Genomic DNA, 21,992 nt, shown 5'->3' with positions numbered 1-21,992 from the left:
ATTCCGGTATCTGCAGTGTCGGGGTGAGTAATCTTCGTGAATGTCACTAGATATATTTGCAAATGGGACTCCTATTGTGTGTTTAAATCACCAGGAGTAACCCAGGAAAGTTACCGCCAAGAAGCGGAACAGGGAATGTGCGATATGCAAATGCCCGCTAGCGATTGACTGGCAGAAGGAGCTCTGCATTCAGAAAACTATTTGTGAGGGTACCCTGGATTTTGCAGCTAGCCTGAGGTCTGTCATCAGATCGGAGGTAGAGGGTTCCCTTAAAACAATTCTGAGGAAAAGAAAAATCATATCTGATCCTTCTTCTGACTGACTCCTCTGTGTTATCTGATGGACAGTGTCGTAGTGGGGCCTCGTCCTCTTCAGGCAGCGATAGAGGGGGGAGCTCATGCTTCCCTATAGAAGACACCGATTGGTAAAGGCTGTCAGAACCACTATGGGGTTAAAGGAAGTTAAGTCCCTAGAAGACATCATGTTTGGAGGGTTAGAAGAAAAGAAAAAACGCACCTTCACGGTGAACGCTAAGGTCCAGGCACTTATCAATAGAGAATGGAGGAAGCCTGAGAAAGTAGGAGCCTTGCCTTCATCCTCAAAGAAGAAGTATCCCTTTGAACTAAAGGACTCTGAAAACCAGGACAAGGTGCCAAAAATTGACGCTGCGGTGTCTAGATCATCTAAGAGATCGGCACTCCCTCTTGAAGACTCAGGGGTACTTAGAGACCCCTTAGACAAAAAGGCGGATACCTTTTTAAAGCACACTTGGGAATCTACAGCAGGAGGTCTAAAACCAGCCATTGCAGGAATATGTACCGCTCTTTCCCTTATGATATGGTTACAGCGGTTGGAAGATCAGCTGAAAGATAAAAAGACCTCAAGGGGGAAAATTCTAGCCAACCTCCCCCTGTTACATGATGCAGCTGCCTTCCTAGCAGATACCTCTGCTTACTCCGTAAAACTGGCAGCTAGGTCGGCTGGTGTATCAAACGCGGCTAGTCGAACTCTGTGGCTCAAGGGATGCCCTGGGGACTTGGAACACAATCTAGACTTTGATTGTATCCCCTGTGATAGCCAATTTCTCTTTGGCAAAAAATTGGATGATGTCCTTGAGAAAGCGAGCGACAAAAGAGGAAGGTTCCCTGGGTTTTCGGCGGACGCCAGGAAGACCTATTTTCGGAGGGGGAAATTTTAGTAGAGGTCGCTCCCCGGAAGAAAAAAAAGTGGGATTTTAAGAACAGAGTCCGGATATATGTTTGGGGGTCCCGCCGCCGCCTCAAAAAAAAAAAAAAAACTCCACAATGACGCCAGGCCACAAGTTGGAGGGAGACTTTCTCATTTTGTTCAGGCCTGGGAAAACATTTCCTCCAGTCCCTGGGTCCTCAACATAGTAAGAGATGGACTAAGGATTCAATTTCTTCAGCAGCCACGCCCCTCGTTTGTGATCACTCCTGTAAGAAAATCCCCAGACTGACAGCTGGCCCTAGAATCAGATCTTGAGCCTGCTGAACAAACGAGTGCTATGCGAAGTTCCGGTCAGTCAAAAAGGAAGGGGATTTTATTCCCCTCTTTTTAATAAAAAAAACAAAAAACGGACGGCTCATTCAGAACTATTATAAATCTAAAAGGCCTCAACCGATTTGTAGACAACCATGCATTCAAAATGGAATCGATAAATTCAACAATAAAGCTTATTTTTCCCAATTGCTTTATGGCAGTGATGGATCTCAAAGATGCGCATTATTGCGTCCCAATTCACCCAGATCATCAAAAGTATCTAAGGGTTGCTCTTTACATCCAAGGAAGTTGCTCTTTACATCCAAGGAAGTTGCTCTTTACATCCAAGGAAGTTGCTCTTTACATCCAAGGAAGTTGCAGACACTTCCAGTTCCAAGCTCTTCCCTTCGGGTTGTCGATTGCTCCAAGGGTATTCACCAAGCTGATAGCGGAGGTGACAGCCTTTCTTCGCATTCAAAATAGTTATATTCCCATATCTGGACGACTTCCTTATAGTGGGGAATCCAGAGAGCCACTGTACTTCACAACTGCATCAAGTCATGGCTGTTTTGCAGAACTTAGGCTGGATGGTCAATACCCAAAAATCAAGGCTAGAACCCGCAAGGGTCCAGGCCTTTCTGGGGTTCACTCTAAACTCCAAGTGTTAGACTTGTTTCTACCCGAAAGCAAAATAGACGTCACAAATTTGGTCTCAGCAGCTATACACACCCCAGGCATGTCCTTAAGGAAGGCTATGTCCCTGCTAGGTACTCTAACATCATGCACTCCGGCGGTCAAGTGGGCCCAATTTCACACAAGAAACCTTCAGTGGGAAATCTTGCACAAAGATTGTTAAAAGGGTATTTAGAAGGAAAGGTACATCTCTCCTTGCGAACCAGGAACGCCCTCTTGTGGTGGACAGACAGGTCAAATTTATCTTTGGGGGTCCAGTGGGACACCAGTACAAAACATCATCACGACCGACTCAAGCAATTCAGGGTGGGGCGCACACCTAGAAAATCACATTCAAAGCTTTTGGACATTCCTAGAGAAAAAGGGGTTGTCAAATCTAAAAGAGCTATGGGCTGTGAGGAACGCTTTAGAAGGTTTCCTCCCTTTACTCCAGGGTCGTCATGTTTGGGTTATGTCGGACAACAGAACCACTGTGGCCTGCATAAACCACCAGGGGGGAACAAGATCTCATTCTCTTCTGGAAGCCGTAGGCAGGCTTTTTCAAATAGCGGAGCAAAATCTCCTATCTCTTATGCCTCTACATATACGAGGCATAGAAAACACGAGGGCAGACTTCCTAAGCCGCAACAAGTTGAGGCAAGGGGAATGGGCCCTGAATCCCAGAATATTCCATCAGATAGTACAGCTGTGGGGTCTACTAGAGGTAGATTTGTTCGCCGACAAAAACATCCAGAAAGTGGAGAAGTTCTGCTCGCTAGACCCAAGGGGAAACCCATTGGCAATAGATGAAGTTCCAAGGGATCTGGAGAGCCAGTTGGCCTATGCCTTCCCTCCAATAACTGATACCTCTGGTAGTGAGTAAGATCAGGAAGGATCAAGCGAGAGTGATTATCATAGCCCCCTTCTGGCCAAAGAGACCATGGTTCTCCCTTTTGAGGATGATGTCATGTTCAGACCCATGGATCCTACCAGAGACCCTGGACCTTCTAGCTCAGGGACCTATATTCCACTCTCAAGTGAAGGGTTTCCATCTAGCAGCGTGGAATTTGAGAGGGTAATATTGAGGGGCAAAGGTTTTTCCCCAGGTTTAGTGTCTACTCCAAAATCTATGGTAGAACATGGAGAAAAATTTTAGATTTCCTAGGAAAGCCATTAAACCAAAAACCTCCAATAATTCCATCTTGGAGTTCTTACAGAAAGGGTTTGAGTTAGGTCTGGCTACCAGTACACTTAAGGTCCAGGTTTCTGCCTTGGGTGCGCTATATAACCATAACCTCGCAGCCAATTAATGGATTACAAAGTTCATTTAAATCTTGTGGTAGATCTAGGCCAGTCTCAATACCCAAAGTTCCTCCATGGAACCTGAATTTAGTACTTAACGCCCTAATTATGGAACCCTTTGAACCACTTCAAGAGTTGTCTGCAAAATACATAACTCTCAAAACAATTATTTGGTAGCTTTAACATCAGCCCGTAGAGTAAGTGATTTGCAGGCCCTATCCATAAATTCTCCATATACACAAATATTTGAGGATCGAATAGTATTGAGGTCTGATCCAGCCTACCTTCCTAAGGTTGTGCTCAAGTTTCATAGATCTCAGGAAATTGTTCTGCCCTACTTTTGTAACAGCCTAAAGACCCCAGGGGAGCAAAAGTTTCATAACCTTGACGTTAGAAGGGCTCTATTACAATACATAGAAGTAACTAGCCAGTGGAGACTTAGCCAATCCCTGTTCGTAGCCTTCCAGGGGAGTAGGAAGGGTTTTGGGGTGACAAAAGCAACTATAGCCAGATGGATTAGGGAGACCATTTGCTTACCCTACTCGTTCTAGTAACACCCCGATCCCTGGCTGCATCAAGGCTCACTCCACCAGGGCCATGGCTACCTCCTGGGCAGAGAAGGCAGAGGTATCGATGGATCAGATCTGTGAGGCTGCTACATGGTCCTCACCATCTACCTTTTTCAGACACTACCGTTTGGATCTATCACTCCTATCTGACTTAACCTTTGGTAGAAGGGTGCTACAAGCGGTGGTCCCCCCCCCTAAGGTGTTTTTCTCAAATTCTCTCAGGTGTGCCGTCATGGGCAAAGGGAAAGCACCAAGGTTACTTATCGGTAGCTTGTTTTTCCCAAACCCATGCCAGCACCTGTATATCCCCCCCCCCCCCCCCCCTTCTTTCTCACCATATGGGTGTGCATGTTTGTTGGGTGTTGTATTTTGTATAGAACTCATCTTATTTTTTTTTTTTTTATGAAGGTCCTCTCAATGCTCTGTAACCACCTGAAGTGGGGGAGAGGTGCCGCCCTTTTATTTCAGATGGTTTCCTGTCCTTGAAGGGCTTATCCTCTCTCAGGTGTGCTGTCATGGGTTCTGGAAAAAAACTGCTACTGATAAGTAACCTTGGTGTTTTAATGAAACCTAACTGCAAAAAAATGTTTGTTTTTTTTAGCTCCAATTACATGCATTTAAAGAGAACCTGTTGCAGGATGTTATAAAGTGTATACACACAGCTATATTAACGCTGTAATGCTGATGAAAATTATACCCGATGCAAAGGTCAGTTTTGTGGTTTGTGTAATCTGTTTGAAGTTTTCATTTAAAGCGGTGATCCTATCCCAATATGTAGCAGATGAAATATTAGCAAATGCCTCTAATTAGAAATGTAGAATAGTTCTGATTCGCTATGTCTTTCCTCATGTGCAGGGCATTGCAGTAGCGGGATACCTAAGGACAGTGACCTGCCCCCCCTCCCCCCTGCGCAGTAGGACCCTGCGGCGCAGAGCACATGTCTGTCAGCGGTGCTTTGCGCATGTCAGGGAGAACAGTGCAAGTCACAGGGATCTACTTATTTGGCTTGTAATCTTATTTTGGAGATGAAAATTAACTGATTCATCTTAACATTAAAACTCTCAGGGATTCGATATTCCCTCCCTCTACTTACAGTCAGGGCTGTGGAGTCGGCATAAAATGGACAGACTCCAACTCCTAAAATATATAATTGGGTACAGTAGTTCAATGCAGTTTGCGGTTAATATTTTTTCATAAAAATTTGGGAAAGAAATGAAATGTCCTATTCCTGATCTAAGGGTCTAGACTTTTAGCTGACATGAATCTGTGCTACAGTAAATTTATCACTTAAACATGAGCCATGTATGAGGGAGTCGTGGAGTCGGTGTCATGGAAATTGAGGAGTTGGAGTCTGAGGCTTGGCTTACCGACTCCACAGCTCTGCTTACAATAACCACCAACTTTCTGGCTGATGCTATAGTGAAGTCTTGGCCTGTCCGCTCGATTTCTAGCTCTTAGTCGAGGGCAATGGCTCTCTGCCCTTTCATGGTCAATTTTGTTTTGGTCCAGATCTCAATAAGATATTTTAAAGGCCTCCCAGAAGAGGAAAGCTTTTCCTGGATCTGTATACCGTATTCCATTGGAACAAAGTCCAATGGTAAAAAGGGCAGATGCAGCTATGCCAAATTAAGAGAAGGAAACTTTTTATTTTTTTTTAATCATAATCAGAAAGATTCTTCTTCCTCCAAACAATGACACAACTTGTATTAGGGGCAAGGTTAAGAAAACTGACACTTTCTACCCACTGACTTTGCTGGCCAGTGAGAGATTACTTCTCAAAGGAGGTTATTGCACATAATTTAACAATTACCCCTTCAAAATTTTGTCACCATAGTCTACATCTAGAAATCCAGTAGAATTTTCTTGAAGTTTTAAGTTTTACTTAGTTTGGGTGCCTTCTGTCCTGTACCGGAATAGGGAAAAATTACTCAAACTTTTCTTGGTAAAGAAACCAAGTGGGAAACTTCGCATGACCTAAATCCCTTAAACTTATTTGTAGTCTACCGGAAGTTCAAGTTTGACGGTCACATTTAATGGGAAAAGACTTCATGATGTCCACTATAGATGAAATATTGAGGGTGAATAGGAAGATGGGCAATTTTTGGCTTGCTTTTTGAGTACAGTCAAACTCTTTCTTACCAATTCAGATGTCTGCTGTACAGAATCTCATCAGCCTCTTGGACACTTACCAAGGTCCTGGCAGAAGCTGCCGCCTATCTTTTGTAGAACTCCATAACCATTACTCCTTACTTGGAAAACATCCTCATCATTGGCCATTGCAAAGACCAGCTGTTGGAAGACATCAAAGCAAGCAACAATTATTCTTCAGACCCTGGACTGGATAATCTGCCTGGAGAAATCTGATCTTTCTCAGATTCCAGGAAAGTTGTCTTTGAAGCCCTTGGACTCCGAAAAGCAGACCCATATTTTCTTGGAACCCAAAAAAAGTGTCCTTATAAGAGCAGATCAGAAATGGTCACATTTGCTTGTTCTCAAATTCTGAACTCCATGTCCTGCATATCTGCCATAACCTAATCCCAATTTCATGCCGAATTGGGATTGGTACCCTTTCCAAATGTAACAGTCCATGTGGGTAGAGATAGAGGGGGCAAAAAATAATAATAAAATATTACTGAGGGTCTGCTATAAGCCACCAAATATAACAGAGGAGAATGAGAATCTGCTATTAGGACAAATAGACAAAGTAGCAAAACATAATGAAGTGATTGTAATGGGGGATTTCAACTACCCGGATATTGACTGGGAAACAGAAACCTGTAGATCTCAGAAAGGAAAAAGGTTCTTGACAAATATTAAGGATAATTATCTCTTCCAACTAGCGCAGGAACCAACGAGAGGGAAGGCCGTGTTGGACTTAATATTGACTAATAGGCCTGATAGAATAACTGAGGTACAGATAGGGGGGCACCTAGGTAATAGCGATCATAATATTATCGACTTCGAAATGCCCTTCAGTAGGGTTATCAATAAGGGAACAACAAAAACATTAAACTTTAGGAGGGCGAAGTTTGATCAGCTGATAGAAAACCTTCAACTTATTGACTGGGACAAAGTACTTTAATCAAAGGAATACGAATAGTAAATGGGAAACCTTCAAAAGAATTCTGAATACTCAGAGCGAGAGGTATATACCGTATGGGAATAAAAGGGCCAGAAATAAGAGGAAACCAATATGGTTGAACAAGAACGTAAAAGGGGCGTTAAATAGCAAAAAAGAGGCATTCAAGAGATTAAAACAGGAAAACAGTAAGGATTTTTTTTTTCGACAACTTTCACAAAGGAAATTGAACTAACAGGCGAAATGAGAAGTGACAAGCTTAATCCTCCACTAAGTACGACTAATCTAACCCAAGCTGGGGTACAGAAACGCCTCAGTAACATTAAAATAAACAAATCACCAGGACCTGATGGCATACACCCACGGGTACTAAGGGAGCTAAGTAATGTGACACAGACCGTTATATCTTATATTTAAGGACTCTGTTGAGACTGGTTCTGTACCACTTGATTGGCGACAGGCGAATGTAGTGCCAATATTAAAAAAGGGAGCGAAAAGTGACGCCGGAAACTATCGGCCGGTGAGTCTGACGTCCGTTGTGGGCAAAATTTTTGAAAGCTTCATTAAAGAGGCAATTACGGAGCATCTTGATGCTAATAATCTTTTAATCCCGAACCAACATGGATTCATGAGGAATCGCTCCTGCCAAACAAACCTGATTGACTTCTACGAGGAGGTTAGCTCTCGAGTAGATCAGGGGGAACCAGTGGATGTCGTGTATCTGGACTTCTCAAAAGCGTTCGATAGCGTGCCACATAATAGGTTGGTATACAAAATGAGAATGATGGGGCTGGGGGAAAATGTCTGCAAGTGGGTAGCTAACTGGCTAAAGGATAGAAGGCAGAGGGTGGTTATAAATGGAATATACTCAGACTGGGTAAGCGTCACTAGTGGGGTACCACAGGGGTCTGTACTAGGCCCAATGTTATTTAATATCTTTATTAACGACATAGTCAACGGGATAAATAGTAAAATATCAATATTTGCAGATGACGCAAAGTTATGTAAAACAATTAATACAAAAGAGGACAGTGCAGACCTACAGAGGGATTTGGATAAGCTGGGTAGGTGGAGCATTAAATGGCAAATGAGGTTTAACGAGGAGAAATGTAAGGTCCTACATATGGGAAGGAAAAATGGAAGTCACCAGTACTCACTGAATGGGAAATCATTGGGGAATTCAGAGATGGAGAAGGACTTGGGCATCTTGATAGCAAACTAAATTGGAGTACCCAAAGTCAGGCCGCTGCTGTAAGGGCAAACAGGGTAATGGGATGTATCAGAAGAGGTATAGCTGCAAAGGATGAGAACATTGTTCTTCCACTGTACAAAGCACTGGCCAGACCACACTTGGAATACTGTGCTCAGTTATGGGCCCCAATATATAGAAAGGATATAAATGAGCTTGAAAAGGTACAAAGGAGGGCAACACAATTAATAAAGGGAATGGAGGGACTGCAATACCCAGAGAGGTTGGCAAAACTAGGACTATTCAGCCTGGAAAAGAGAAGGTTGAGGGGGGACATAATAAATGTGTACAAATATGTTAGGGGACAGTATAGAGATCTTGCCCGGGATTTGTTCAGAAGGAGGGATATTACGGTAACAAGAGGGCATTCACTAAGACTGGAAGAGGAAAGGTTTCAGCACCAGCATAGGAAGGGATTCTTTACGGTAAGAGCAGTGAGAATATGGAATTCACTGAGTGAGGAGACGGTAATATCAGATTCACTACACCAGTTCAAGCGGGGACTGGATGCATTTCTAGATACCAGGCAGATTTCAGCATATACTTAAAAATAAAATAGTAGGTTGATACAGGGATTTATTCTGACTGCTGGTTTCAGAGTCGGGAGGGAATTTTTCCTCAGGTGAAGATTGGCCAAATCATTTGGGGTTTTTGCCCTCCTCTGGATCAACTTTAGCAATTACAGAACTAACAGGTCGAACTTGATGGACGCAAGTCTTTATTCGGCTTTACAAACTATGTTACTATGTTAACAGAAGACAGTCATCTTGGAAATGAGGGTTACTATACTACCCCGGGTCAAGTCCTATCTAAGATGATGGCTTTCAACCCAAAACCTGTCCAGAGTTCTTCCTTGTCTCCTTAACAAAGTCTATCCCATCACTACTGATTCAAGCAGAATGGGTGTGAAACATATTCTGGTCAGCTAATGCTGAAAAGGTGGTTCCATCATCATGTGAGTCTTCAATCCTCAAACTTCCGGTAGCTTTTAGCCATTGCTCATTCATCTGTTTAAAATTAGTTTTGAGCTTGCTTAAAAATCATTGTTCTCGGCAGAACACGTCTTGTTTACACAGGATCACATGCTGCCGAGAACAATGACAACCTAAGTGCACTGTTCTTGGTGTCAGCGGCTGCTGACCGTAGCTGCTCCGTCTTCTGATAGTGGCTGGGTACTACACATCCGCCTCATATTGATACTATAAGAGGAGATGGATGTGTAGTACCCGGTCACAGCCACCATCAGAAGCTCCGCAATTGAGCAGTCCTGTCCTGTGGCCACCAAGAACAGCTGATCGGCTGTGGTGTAGTGTCAGACATTGATGACCTATCCTAGGGATAGGTCAGTGATAAAGTAGTGGACAACCTCTAACATTGTGGGACAGCTAGTCTAAATCCACAATAAAAGTAGAGAAACTTGTGGAAATCTGGTAAGACAAAGACTTAAACGCCAAAGAAACTTGTGCAAGATCCTCAATGGATTCCTCCAAAGTCACAAATTCTGTTGCATAATTTTGTGTGTGCTAAAATTTGCAATATATTCCTTTTTTCACCCCATTTCCAATCTTAAGGAAATCTGTCAGCAGGATTTTGCTAAGTAAACTGCAGGCATTGTCAGGTTGGTGCCGTTACACTGATTAAAATATCTGGGTTGAAGAAAATCAGTCTTGTAGTTTAAGCAATGTTTGCAGTTTTGAGTTGAGATGCTCGTGCTCTGGGGCGGCCTCTGGGCTTCGTCATTATTCTGGTCTTAAATGACAGGTCACTGAACCTTCAGTGATCTGCCTCCTATTTTAAATACTGCGCTTGTGCAGTTAATATTGTGATCTTTAAAAAAAAAATTGGCTTCAACAAAACGGCGCTGGCAGCGCATGTGAAGTAGCATCCATCTGCAGGTGATGCTCTTAATCTGCACAAGCGCCATCTATAGATGCTACTGTGCATGCGCCGACTGCACTATTTTGCAGGAGCCATTTTTTTTTTTTAAAGACCCCAATATTAACTGCACAAGCGCAGGATTTAAAATAAAAGGTAGGTTCAGTGAGCTGTTATTTTAAGCTGAGAATGGCAATGAGGCCAGAGCACCAAAAAAAGCCCCGTCCACAAGCCGCCCCAGAGCACGAGCATCTCATTAACTCAAAAGTGCAAACAGATTAAACAACCACAGGATGGATTCGAATCTGGTATCTTGTTAATCAGTGTAACAGCGCCCACCTGACACTGCCTGCAGTTTACTTAGCAAAATCCTGATGACCAGTTTCCTTTAAGTGAATTTAACAGCTCAGTTACACTGGGCAATAGTAGGCTGGACAGACTATTTGTACAAGCTGAAAAATGGGAAACTAGCGTTCCTAGGAATGTTAATCACCCGATGAATGAGCAAAGCTTGTTCATTTGGTTGAATTGAGTGAGGTTGCTTTTTAAAATCATTGTTTTCAGCAGCAAATTGTCCTGTGTAACCTTGCAGTGTGCTGCCGATAACTTGATGCTCTATGTGCACAGAATAATAGTGTCTAGTGAGGTCGGCCTGAGTAATCAAGATATTAAACTACCGCCAATGCTTCGCGGCTGCAGCTGGCCTGTCCACATGTAAACTAATCTCAGGGTTATTCATAACCCTAACATGTACATAATTTTCAACGTTTTACTCCACCTTCTACAACTTTGCATAGCTTAAAAAAAAAAAAAAAAAATTAAAAATTACCTGTTAAAATACCAATGTCAGGCTTGCTATTCCCATGACTGGGTAAATTGAAGATTTTTAGTTACAGAATACCTAGGCGTATGATTCCTACCTGTCTTTCCTGTGTGTATTTATATAGTTGACCTCAATCTTCCTGTGGTCTGGACCATTATGAATGTTTCCGTATTGAGGAGCCATGTGCGTGTACGAGATGTCTGACTCTTAACTGTATGCGCACCAATTCTGCATTTATCACCCACTCCGGAGGAAAAAAACTGACCAAATATTGATGGTGGGGCCATTACCTTAAAGTGGACTTTGGGAATGTGGCCACAAGAAAGATATATTTTATGCCATTCACACATCCCTAGACCTAGGCACAAGGAGGTGTTTTCCCATAGTGGACATTATATTAATGTTACATTTATCCCTGAGGACATCACCTTGAACAGGAGTCCTAAGCCGAACAGATCAACTTCCACACGACTGTCCTAAGAACAACTCCAACTCTGAACTGAATCGTGGTCGATTGGATGGTAATGCTTCATTCAAAGCCTGATGACGAGGAGTACTTCACTCGCATGCGTCCATCAACCCCTTAGGTAGTGAATGGAGCGGCACTGCACACTCACACTGCTCATCAATGCAATCAGGCGGCCAGTGGTCGGCCTGATACCCTTCTCTTGTGGGGAAGAAACTGCTGACTCTGGATGCCTGCAATGCTGCTTTGGTGTAAAACTTGTCAGGACCTGATGAGGTTGGATGGATGAAAGGTGTCCAAGATCAGGACAATAAATGTAGTATGGTCACAAGTGTAAGATTTGCTATCTGATAAGTCTGGCCAGGTTTGGGTGGTCACAAAGTTGAAGGTAAGGAAATGTTATAAAATATAAAACCAGTACTTTACTGCAACCAGAATGGCAAGGGATTCAAAGGGTAGACATGGGAGTATTGGACAGGATGACTTCCCCAGTCACTGGCCGGCACGTAACATCCAGGACCAGTAGAGCTCCGAGGACGTAAGTAATGGCTGCGCCGGTATAAGGCTGTGTTCGCATGCTGCTTTTTATGTAAATTAATAGCTTTTTACAGTATGAGCAAAAGCTGAGATTTCAGAAGTCTCACTCCACCCCCCCTCCCTACCCTCCAGATTGAATTGGAAAACTGTAGCACTATTGTAATCTGCAGAATGTCAATTCTTTCAGCATTTTTGCAGCATTTTTTTCACCCATAGAAAGCCAATGTGTAGAAGACAAAAAGAAAAACTGGTTTTGAATGTGGTGTTTTTACTTGCAAGAGATTAGTTTTTGGCTGCAGAAAAAAACAGCAAAGCAAAAATGCTGCATGTGAACATGGCCTTAGCGTTTCTTCTCCAGCACTAATCCCAGAAATCCCCTGTAAGCAGACCCTGCATTATCTCGATAGCCTTCGATCACAGTGCGTTGTAGGTCACAGATCTGCATCTTGTGGTTTAGTAGGTCTCTTATTTTGGGATGCAGGCAGTGTGGGATGTGCACTCGTCTAGGGTTGCATTTTACCCTTTCGGCAGAGTAGAGGAGTTTCTTCTGCACTCATTCACAGCGCTGTGCGTGAAATGGCCGGTGATCTGCTTAGCGCGTCCACACTAATAATGCCATGTGATGGTGTGGCATTATAGGGCATTAGCAGCTCCTTTCTGCTTAGGCTGGGATTCTGCAGACGTCTCGGGGAGCCTCAGATTTGTCTGTTATGGCGAGTGCAGGCAGAAAGCTGGGTAACTGCCATCACTTTACATTATCTGCAGAGGACGGAGACCCTGGCACTGCTGTCCTCTTCCAGCTTTTTATACTTCGCCGCTCCTCTAATATCAATGTTCTCTTCTCTTCCAGTTGATGCTGATGAGATCAAGCGGCTGGGGAAAAGGTTTAAGAAACTCGATTTGGATAATTCTGGATCTCTGAGCGTAGAGGAGTTCATGTCGTTACCCGAGCTGCAGCAGAACCCGCTCGTCCAGCGAGTAATAGACATATTTGATACTGACGGCAATGGAGAGGTCGACTTTAAAGGTAAGGAAGGATATAGCCGTCCTCGTGTGACACTGAATGCACAGAACTATGCTTGATTATCCTACTTCTCCATTTAAGAATTGTGGTTTGTTTTTGTTACAATACATTTTCATTGTTATATGGACACAATCTTGCTTATAAATTCCTTAAAAAACAAAAACAAAACAAACAAAACCACATGGCTGGTTAACCCGAATTAATAATCTCCCACAGGCTGTGATGCTTAAGTTAGCAGAAAAGGGCCAAGGTGATTTGCAGCTTTAAGACTCTTTAAACTTAAGACCTATTTGGTACCTTAATGCCTACATCTTTGTAATGGCGTCTGCCTGTATCCGGCATATTATATTAAACTATTCACCCCTTGTAGTACAGGTCTGCCGGAATTTCTATTAACTTGTATCCGTTGCTAAAGTGGATCCATACACCTCCAAACTGTCCAATGGCAACATAGGTCATAGAAACTACAGTCTTGTGGGTCATTTATTTTTTTCTCTAATTTTCATAAGAAAAGTGAACTGCTTTCTGTGCCCACCGAGTGATCGTATTATACTGGGGATGTCATATAGGGGGGCATAGGAGACTTGATTTATCCAATTTAACACAATGACTCCATGCAATCGAGAAGTGGCATAGTACTGAATGCTGGTACTGTAGGGTTAAATGAGTATCTCATTTGCTTGCCCTTGTGATGGCACAGATACAGAGTCATGTGCTTTTCCAATGTAGTTTCCCTTGCAAGTAGATCAGTACATGTCCCCTTGTGGGATGGCATTGCAGAGCTATACACCCTCCATTTACTCATAAAATATATATGTATGAGGAGGGGAGACAAAAAAACAAACCAAAAAAAAAGAATCCATATTGGTGGCTTCAGCTGGATTTTAGATTGTAACCCCCCTCCCCCCATGGGCAAAGACCCATTTCTGCCAGTTTCTACATATTTGGGGGGGGGGGGGTTCGCAATCTAAAATCCAGTTGAACCCACCAGTATGGATTTATTTTATTTATCCCCCCCCCCCCCCCCCCTAAAGTGTCACAGACACCAAAAATGGCACTTCAGGTAAAATAATACTATTCGTGGTGTTTTTGCACATATAGCTGTATATGTATGTGTTATATATTATGGATTTAGGTATCTCTCTATTGAGTCGGGTCACATCTTTTAGCTAGTTATAAAATAAAAAAAATAAACTCCAGACTGAAGATGTGCGGAGCGTTTTGACATTGCTGTGCAGAAGTTCAGTCTTCAGCTTTCACAGGTGGAATCTACCGGAGACTTATTTTGCCCACACTCTTAAAACATGGGGTAGAAGTAGACTCAGACTGAAATCTGGTGCTGCAGAGAACAATAATGGCAGCAGATCGCCATGTGTCAATAAGGAACGTGCTGCCAATAGCCTGATGCTTCATGGACAGAACAGTCCTATCGGTGTTCCTTCTGTTTCCAGCAATTTGTGTAAATGAGCCCCGTCTACCTTGAATGGAGCTGATTTGCGCACATCGGCGGCCAAGATCGATTTGTTTAAATGCAATCGTATTAGAGGGCTTTTACTGTGCATTACCGGTCTCCTCCACAGCAAGAAAGCCTCAGGTGTATGTATGATACAGCGGCGGCCCCTCAGTCCCTGTACATAACCTTCTGAGAGCCCAGCACTGAAGGTCCCACACAATACTTCAGTTCTTCCAAAAGGTGTCCACTAGGGAATAATGTATCGCCTTCCTTCAATATACCCTAGACCAGGGATGTCGAGCTCAAACAGAGGGCCAAAATGAAGAACTTGGACAAAGTCACTGGCCAATCAGTAATGCTGAATGATGGGGGGGGGCCACACAGTTCTCCTTGCTGAATGATGGGGGGGGGGGCCACACAGTTCTCCTTGCTGAATGATGGAGGGGGGGGGGGGGCCCACACAGTTCTCCTTGCTGAATGATGGAGGGGGGGTGGGGCCCACACAGTTCTCCTTGCTGAATGATGGGGGGGGGGCCACACAGTTCTCCTTGCTGAATGATGGGGGGGGGGGGCCACACAGTTCTCCTTGCTGAATGATGGAGGGGGGGTGGGGCCCACACAGTTCTCCTTGCTGAATGATGGAGGGGGGGGGGGCCACACAGTTCTCCTTGCTGAATGATGGAGGGGGGGTGGGGCCCACACAGTTCTCCTTGCTGAATGATGGAGGGGGGGTGGGGCCCACACAGTTCTCCTTGCTGAATGATGGAGGGGGGGGGGGGCCCACACAGTTCTCTTTGCTGAATGATGGAGGGGGGGGGGGCCCACACAGTTCTCCTTGCTGAATGATGGAGGGGGGGGGGCCCACACAGTTCTCCTTGCTGAATGATGGAGGGGGGGGGGGCCCACACAGTTCTCCTTGCTGAATGATGGAGGGGGGGGGCCCACACAGTTCTCCTTGCTGAATGATGGAGGGGGGGGGGGCCCACACAGTTCTCCTTGCTGAATGATGGAGGGGGGGGGGGCCCACACAGTTCTCCTTGCTGAATGATGGAGGGGGGGGGGGGCCCACACAGTTCTCCTTGCTGAATGATGGAGGGGGGGGGGGGCCCACACAGTTCTCCTTGCTGAATGATGGAGGGGGGGGGGCCCACACAGTTCTCCTTGCTGAATGATGGAGGGGGGGGGGGGGCCCACACAGTTCTCCTTGCTGAATGATGGAGGGGGGGGCCCACACAGTTCTCCTTGCTGAATGAAGGAGGGGGGGGGGCCCACACAGTTCTCCTTGCTGAATGATGGAGGGGGGGGGGCCCACACAGTTCTCCTTGCTGAATGATGGAGGGGGGGGGGGGCCCACACAGTTCTCCTTGCTGAATGATGGAGGGGGGGAGGGGCCCCACACAGTTCTCCTTGCTGAATGAGGGGGGGGGGGGGGCACACAGTTCTCCTTGCTGAATGATGGGGGCCCACACAGTCCTCGTGGTTCTGGTGTCGCGGGCCAGATTTGGCGCACGGGCCAGAGTTTGACATGTATGATCTAGACCATAGGTATGGACTCCAACTTCAGACCACTGTAGAATTATATATTAACCCTGACTTCTGGAAAACCAAGAAATCATGAACCACCGTAGACCACCCCTCTTTTGATTCACTAAAAAATTTGCCATTAAAAAAAGAATATATATTTTTATGTTTGTTTTATTTTCTTTTCTTTTGTGCAGAGTTCATTGAAGGAGTGTCACAGTTCAGTGTGAAGGGTGACAAAGAGCAGAAGCTGCGGTGTAAGTGCTTCTTACATTTGTATTGTCTCACTGCAGATACAGATGTGCTTGCCAACTAGTAAGTGATGGTATATTGTAAGGATGAATGATAGTTCCAGGATCGGAGGACCACCAGCCAAGGGGGCTTTGTAGTTTGCTCCTTTTCTCCTGACCATTCCTGGACACCTGCTTCACTGTTGCTCCATGTAAGTGAATGCGGTGTTGAAGGTCCTTTAGTTGGAAGCTAAAGGAAATCTACAGTAGAAGTCGGGGTATGCCATCGCCTAATGATTGGCACCTTACAATATTCCATCATTTAGGAGGATGCTTTTATGTTTATATATGTATGTTGCGTTAATTCTCGTATTTTGGTTCTTGGTTTTTCCGTTCACTTTGCGCTGTTCAGTGGGAAATGTGGATGGTCTGGGCCGATGTGCTGGGTGTTACCCCTCCAAGGATCAGATATTAATGGCTTCTCCTGAGGCTAGCTCATCGAATTGAGTGGCTAACCTTTTTAATGTAGTGCTTGTAATATTTAATTTTTTTTAAACTATCCTTTTGTGTAACCTGTGATGGTACACTGGAGTCATATAATGCACTTATTTCCCTACAGTTGCTTTCCGTATATACGACATGGACAAGGACGGCTACATCTCCAACGGCGAGCTTTTCCAAGTATTGAAGATGATGGTGGGAAACAATCTGAAAGATACCCAGCTACAGCAGATAGTAGACAAGACGATTATCAATGCAGATAAAGATGGAGACGGGAGAATATCTTTCGAAGAGTTTTGTGCTGTAAGTGGAGCTGACTATCGGCTCGCTGCGGTAAACTAGATATAAGCGTCATGTCCATCTAGCTGATTGAGCGGGCCCGATCCTGGAGATGTTCTCTGCTGGAATTTGCAGGGTCTCTGATTTCAAGCATCAGGCTTAAGTGATTTGGTTGCAAAATGTTGGGTGTAAAAATAAAGGTTCACTTTGCCTTGCACTACCACCATCATCATCCTCACAAGTAGTGGCATTAACATTTCCGAGCCAAGTCTTTCCTTGGGAAACCAGATCAGATGAGGACATCTGTAAAGTTCTGAGCCCTGGGATTTGCTTATTACTGTGAAACTTTTTTTATATTTTAATAATCCAGGTCAAAGCTCTGAACATCGTGCCCTTGTTATCTTTCATGAAGGAGTTTCTCAGACCAGGACACTATACTGCACGTTGTACAATAACCATGATGCTTCTAAGTATTGGCCTTTTTATAGGGTTTCATGTGACTACAATCATTAAAGGGAAGCCATCATTGGAGAATCACCTATTTAAATCTGTTTTTTGTTACAAAACTAAATCTGCTGCAATTTTTTTTGAAGAATGCAAGATTTCTAATCATTGTGATACGGAATATCAATGTAATTTTCACATTGAATACTTGTGCGTTTTCTAAAATAGGCAGTATAGACTAGCACATGTACATTAGCAGCAATAGACTCACACAGACTCTTATCTGTAATGCAGCATCTGATGAGCGTGTGCAAAGGTCATGGTGAAGGAAGGGGAGAAGGGGCAGCCTGCCTGTTGATATTCGTTGGTAACCTCTGTGTACACAGAAGTCATTGTAATACTGATGTATAGAACACTTTTCAGCAGTCTCATTATCACAGGCAGGAAGTATGAGCTTAAAATGCCCTGTTAACCCCTTAACGACCTTAGGTCTTTCTGTTTTTGTGTTTTCATTTTTTTGCTCCCCTTCTTTTTTAATTTTCGTTCAATATGGCAGTGTGAGGGCTTATTTTTTTTGTGGGACGAGTTGTACTTTTCAACGCCATCACTAGTTTTACCATATTGTGTGCTGGAAAACAGGAAAAAAAAATTCCAAGTGTGGTGAAATTGCAAAAAAAAAAAAAAATGCAATTCCACAGTTTTTTTGGTTTCTTTTTTTACCACGTTCACTGAATGCTAAAACTGACCTGCCATTATTATTCTCCAGGTCATTACGAGTTCGTAGACACCAAACATGTATAGGTTATTTTTTATTTAAGTGGTGAAAAAAAAATTCCAAAGTTTGATTAAAAAAAAAAGCCATTTTTTGTGATCTGGGGCCGGTGAGGGCTTATTTTTTGCGTGCCGGGCTGACTTTTTTATTGATACCATTTTGGGGTAGATCCGATGTTTTGATCGCCCGTTATTGCATTTTATTGCAATGTTGCAGCAACCAAAAAAACTTAATTCTGGCGTTTAGAATTTTTTTCTCGTTACGCCGTTTACCGATCGGATTAATTATTTTTTTTATATTGATCGGGCGAGTCTGAACGCGGCGATACCAAATGTTTTTTTTTTTTTTTTTTTGAATGGGGCGAAAGGGGTGTGATTTTAAACTTTTTTATATATTTTTTTTATTTTTTGAAAAACATTTTTTTTTTTTTACACTTTCTGCATGCTTCAATAGTCTCCATAGGAGACTAGAAGCAGCAGTTGTCTGATTGCTTCTACTGCATACAAGCGATGAGCAGATCACCTGTATGCAGCAGAAATGCTCATGTGCTATGAGCGCCGACCACTAGGTGGCGCTCATAGCAATTGAGACATGACAACCACAGGGGTCTGCTGCAGACCCTGGGTTGTCATGCCCACCCATTGGTGACCTGCAATCACGTGACGGGGTCACCTATGGGCGGAGGTTTGGAAGCGCGAGTTAAATTCCGCTGTCAGAGATTGACAGCGGCGTTTAACTGGTTAACAGCCGCAGGTGGATCGCGATTCCACCTGCGGCTGTTGCGGGCACATATCAGCTGTAAGACTCAGCTGACATGTGCCCAGTTCAGTACGGGCTCACCGCCGGAGCCCCCACTGAACCGGCCTTTCCGACCTGGTGCGTACTATTACTGACCAGGTTGCACAGGGGTTAAAGAGTTAATGTTTTTGTTTTTTTTTCCCCTTCAACCTCGCTGAGTCCATTCCTCTCACTAGTGACTATCCACAGGGTTATGCCCAGGAGAATTACTGCAGCTCTGCTTGTTTAGATTCCCCATACACATTATGCCATAGGGTTATGTCTTTCATCTGGCTACAGATGTTGAGGCAGACGATGCACCTTTTGAATGTCGTGATTACTGATCCTTTGTTCTCGAGGGAGATGAGCTCCTGCCAGAGGCGCACAGACGCTCAGCAAAGTGTGTGCCTTTGTTATGGGGAGGTCGGGAGGAATAACTAGCAACCATACAAACATGCGTTTAGGAAGGCTAGCTCAGCTGCACCGAGGCTAGCCATACACGTAGATGGCTGGCTGCAAAGGAGGGAAACGTTCCGCTCAGGGGAAATGTTCGCCAAAGTTTCCTTTCGTGCCCAGATTCATCTCCCCTCTCTGATCAGGTTTTGGTAGAACACCCTTGGTCAGATACATGTCTTTGTTCATGGTCCTGACTTTTGCCTTCTTGCTTCCTTCAGTTACCGATTCAGCATTACTGTGTGTTTGCTGAGACGTTCTAGATTGATAGCATCAGTAATAAAACAAAAAAACATCGCAACCCAGAGTGGATCCCCAACAACCTAGTTGTGAAAAATAGGTTTTCGGTTTGGGTCCATGTCACAGCATGGAGTCCATGGAGTTATTCTGAGATACTGACATATTATGTTCTGCTATTTTCTTAAGAATTTTTATTAAGATCTTATATATTTTTCGTCAATGTTTTCTACAAGTGACGTTTCATGGTGTTATTGTCCTCCCTCTTGCAGGTGGTAGGAGGTTTAGATATCCACAAAAAGATGGTGGTCGATGTGTGACTCCTCCGAGCAGCACCCAACACTTCTGCTTTCTTCTCCATCTCTGAAGATCTGCTCAAGACGTCCAGCAACGCTCTCTGTGTATTTTAAATGGAAGTATTTTTCTCTGTGAAGCCACATTTTCCAACACGAGCCTCATGAAGCCAACTTTTAAGTGTTATTGAACTTTGTAACTCTCAATAACTCGGTGTAGCACTTTACGGTCTGAAGGACAGCACGCTGGGGAAGAGCATATCGGTGTGATGGAGAAAAAGAAGGGAGTTGGCTTATTTATTTTTTTTCTTCGTCTTTTCTAACAAGGAGAATATAAATGGCTTTCTACGTAGTCGTTAGGTGGGCTTTAAATTAAGTTAATTGAGTAAAGAAAACAAAGGAACCTAGAGTGAAAAAATAAAAAGTGCCAAGCAGAACATAAGCCGCTCAATACCTACATCTAACTTTTATTATATATATATAAATAATGTATACCTTCTGCTGGGTGATTGGTCAGTGCATATTGTTTTTTTTCCCTCTTAAAATTTTTTGTACCTTAACTGGTAGTTTCTTCTGGTTAATCTACTTTACTTTTTTTTTTGACAGGAAATGTGTTAATTTATACATGTTAATATATTACCAGGGACTGTGTCTCTTGCTTCATGAAACATAGTTGAATGTTACTGCCAAGCGAAGAACCCTTTCTAACAGATCTAGCAATTGCACAGTACCTGCTTTTACGTAGTTGCCGAAGCAAAGCCACTACCCCATTATTGTCCATAACGGCTCCACCCAACAAGGGCCTATTCCTTTTTTCCATATATCAGAAGCGAATAAAAATAAAAGTGGATTATTGGAAACCGAATCTGCCCATTGAATAGAACAAACTACTGCAGGCAGCGTGACTGGTAATACTGAAATCGATATATGTATATTGGCTGTAGGACAGGATATTTGCATTTCTGCTGGTTATTCTTTCCTTGTAATTCTTCATGTGAAATGAAACCTATATAGTTTTGTTTGTTACTACACCGTGTGATATAAAAGTAGACCTTTTTTTGGGGGACGGGGACTTGTCTCTCCTTTTCTGCTGTGGTACTATTGGCTGCATATATACACACCCGCTTACACAGAATATTTTGAATATTATCCTGGGTCGTTTTATATCAGGTCTGGCAAATTAATAGAATAAAGTTGAGGGGGGCGGGGGGAGTCTGCCTGCCGTAGCTGCTGTTCCTTCAACTGAGTGCTGCACACCATGGGCTCTGTCTGTGCGAGAGAAATCGAGGTGCTTGGTGTCCTTGCATGACATGGAGTTTTGCATGTAGATCGATTTTTTTTTTTTTTTTGAAATGTTCCTCTTGTTTACATGATTTGCATTATAAATATATATAAATATAAAGAAATGTTGCCAAACTTTGGTACATGTTGATGTTAACAATAAAAAATGTAAAAAAAAAAAATATCTCCACTTCATGTAAGGTTTTTTTTTTTTTTTTTTTTTTTTTTTTTTGTTCCTCTGGATCAGTCCGTGGTTCATTATCCCAGCCAGTGGTCTTCTGTTCCAGTGTCAGCTGCCATGCGCTCTGCTTCAAGGGGGATAGTCTTTTTTTTGTGAATTTTTTTTGTGTATATACATTGTGTGTTAAACATTTTAGCATATGCTTTCTAATGCTTATGCATATCTTGGCTGACATTAAATTGGCAATCAATTCCCTTTATTGGAGATTTTTCCTTTTTTTTTTTTTATGTTTGCGTGGGGAAATGGTTAATGTTGAATGTTTAATCTTTTTTCCCCTCTGCATGCTATATAAATTGTAGGAAATTAGAGTTCATACTGTATGAATAAAGAAATGAAACTTGTTACTCGATGTCCGGCCTTTTTCTTTATATTCGTGTCTAGTATTTCAGTTTATAAGATAGTTTGTCGCAAACT

At 43.4% G+C, this 21,992-nt stretch overlaps 1 protein-coding gene across 3 annotated transcripts in view; it reads left to right on the top strand.

Annotated features, from left to right (window-relative positions):
• The window catches only part of PPP3R1 (protein phosphatase 3 regulatory subunit B, alpha), an 84,506-nt gene extending 62,987 nt beyond the window's left edge, over window positions 1–21,519 (top strand). For 2 of the 3 annotated variants that reach the window (XM_073672182.1, XM_073672184.1), the window contains 4 exons: window positions 12,923–13,099; window positions 16,268–16,327; window positions 16,920–17,104; window positions 20,036–21,519. In XM_073672182.1, coding sequence (XP_073528283.1) covers window positions 12,923–13,099; window positions 16,268–16,327; window positions 16,920–17,104; window positions 20,036–20,083 — 470 coding nt within the window. In that variant the 3' untranslated portion in view covers window positions 20,084–21,519. Of the gene's footprint in view, window positions 1–12,767; window positions 12,808–12,922; window positions 13,100–16,267; window positions 16,328–16,919; window positions 17,105–20,035 lie in introns of those variants that run through there. The other variant, XM_073672183.1, reaches the window with a different exon arrangement.
• Window positions 21,520–21,992: the final 473 nt, after the last annotated feature.

This window comes from Phyllobates terribilis, unplaced genomic scaffold (assembly GCF_046119375.1).
Source record: "Phyllobates terribilis strain yellow unplaced genomic scaffold, ASM4611937v1 Scaffold_3__8_contigs__length_932513732, whole genome shotgun sequence".
In the NCBI taxonomy this organism is placed as follows: Eukaryota; Metazoa; Chordata; class Amphibia; order Anura; family Dendrobatidae; genus Phyllobates; species Phyllobates terribilis.
The sequence above is the reverse complement of the archived record's forward strand: the minus strand, read 5'-3'. Positions and strand labels throughout refer to the sequence as shown.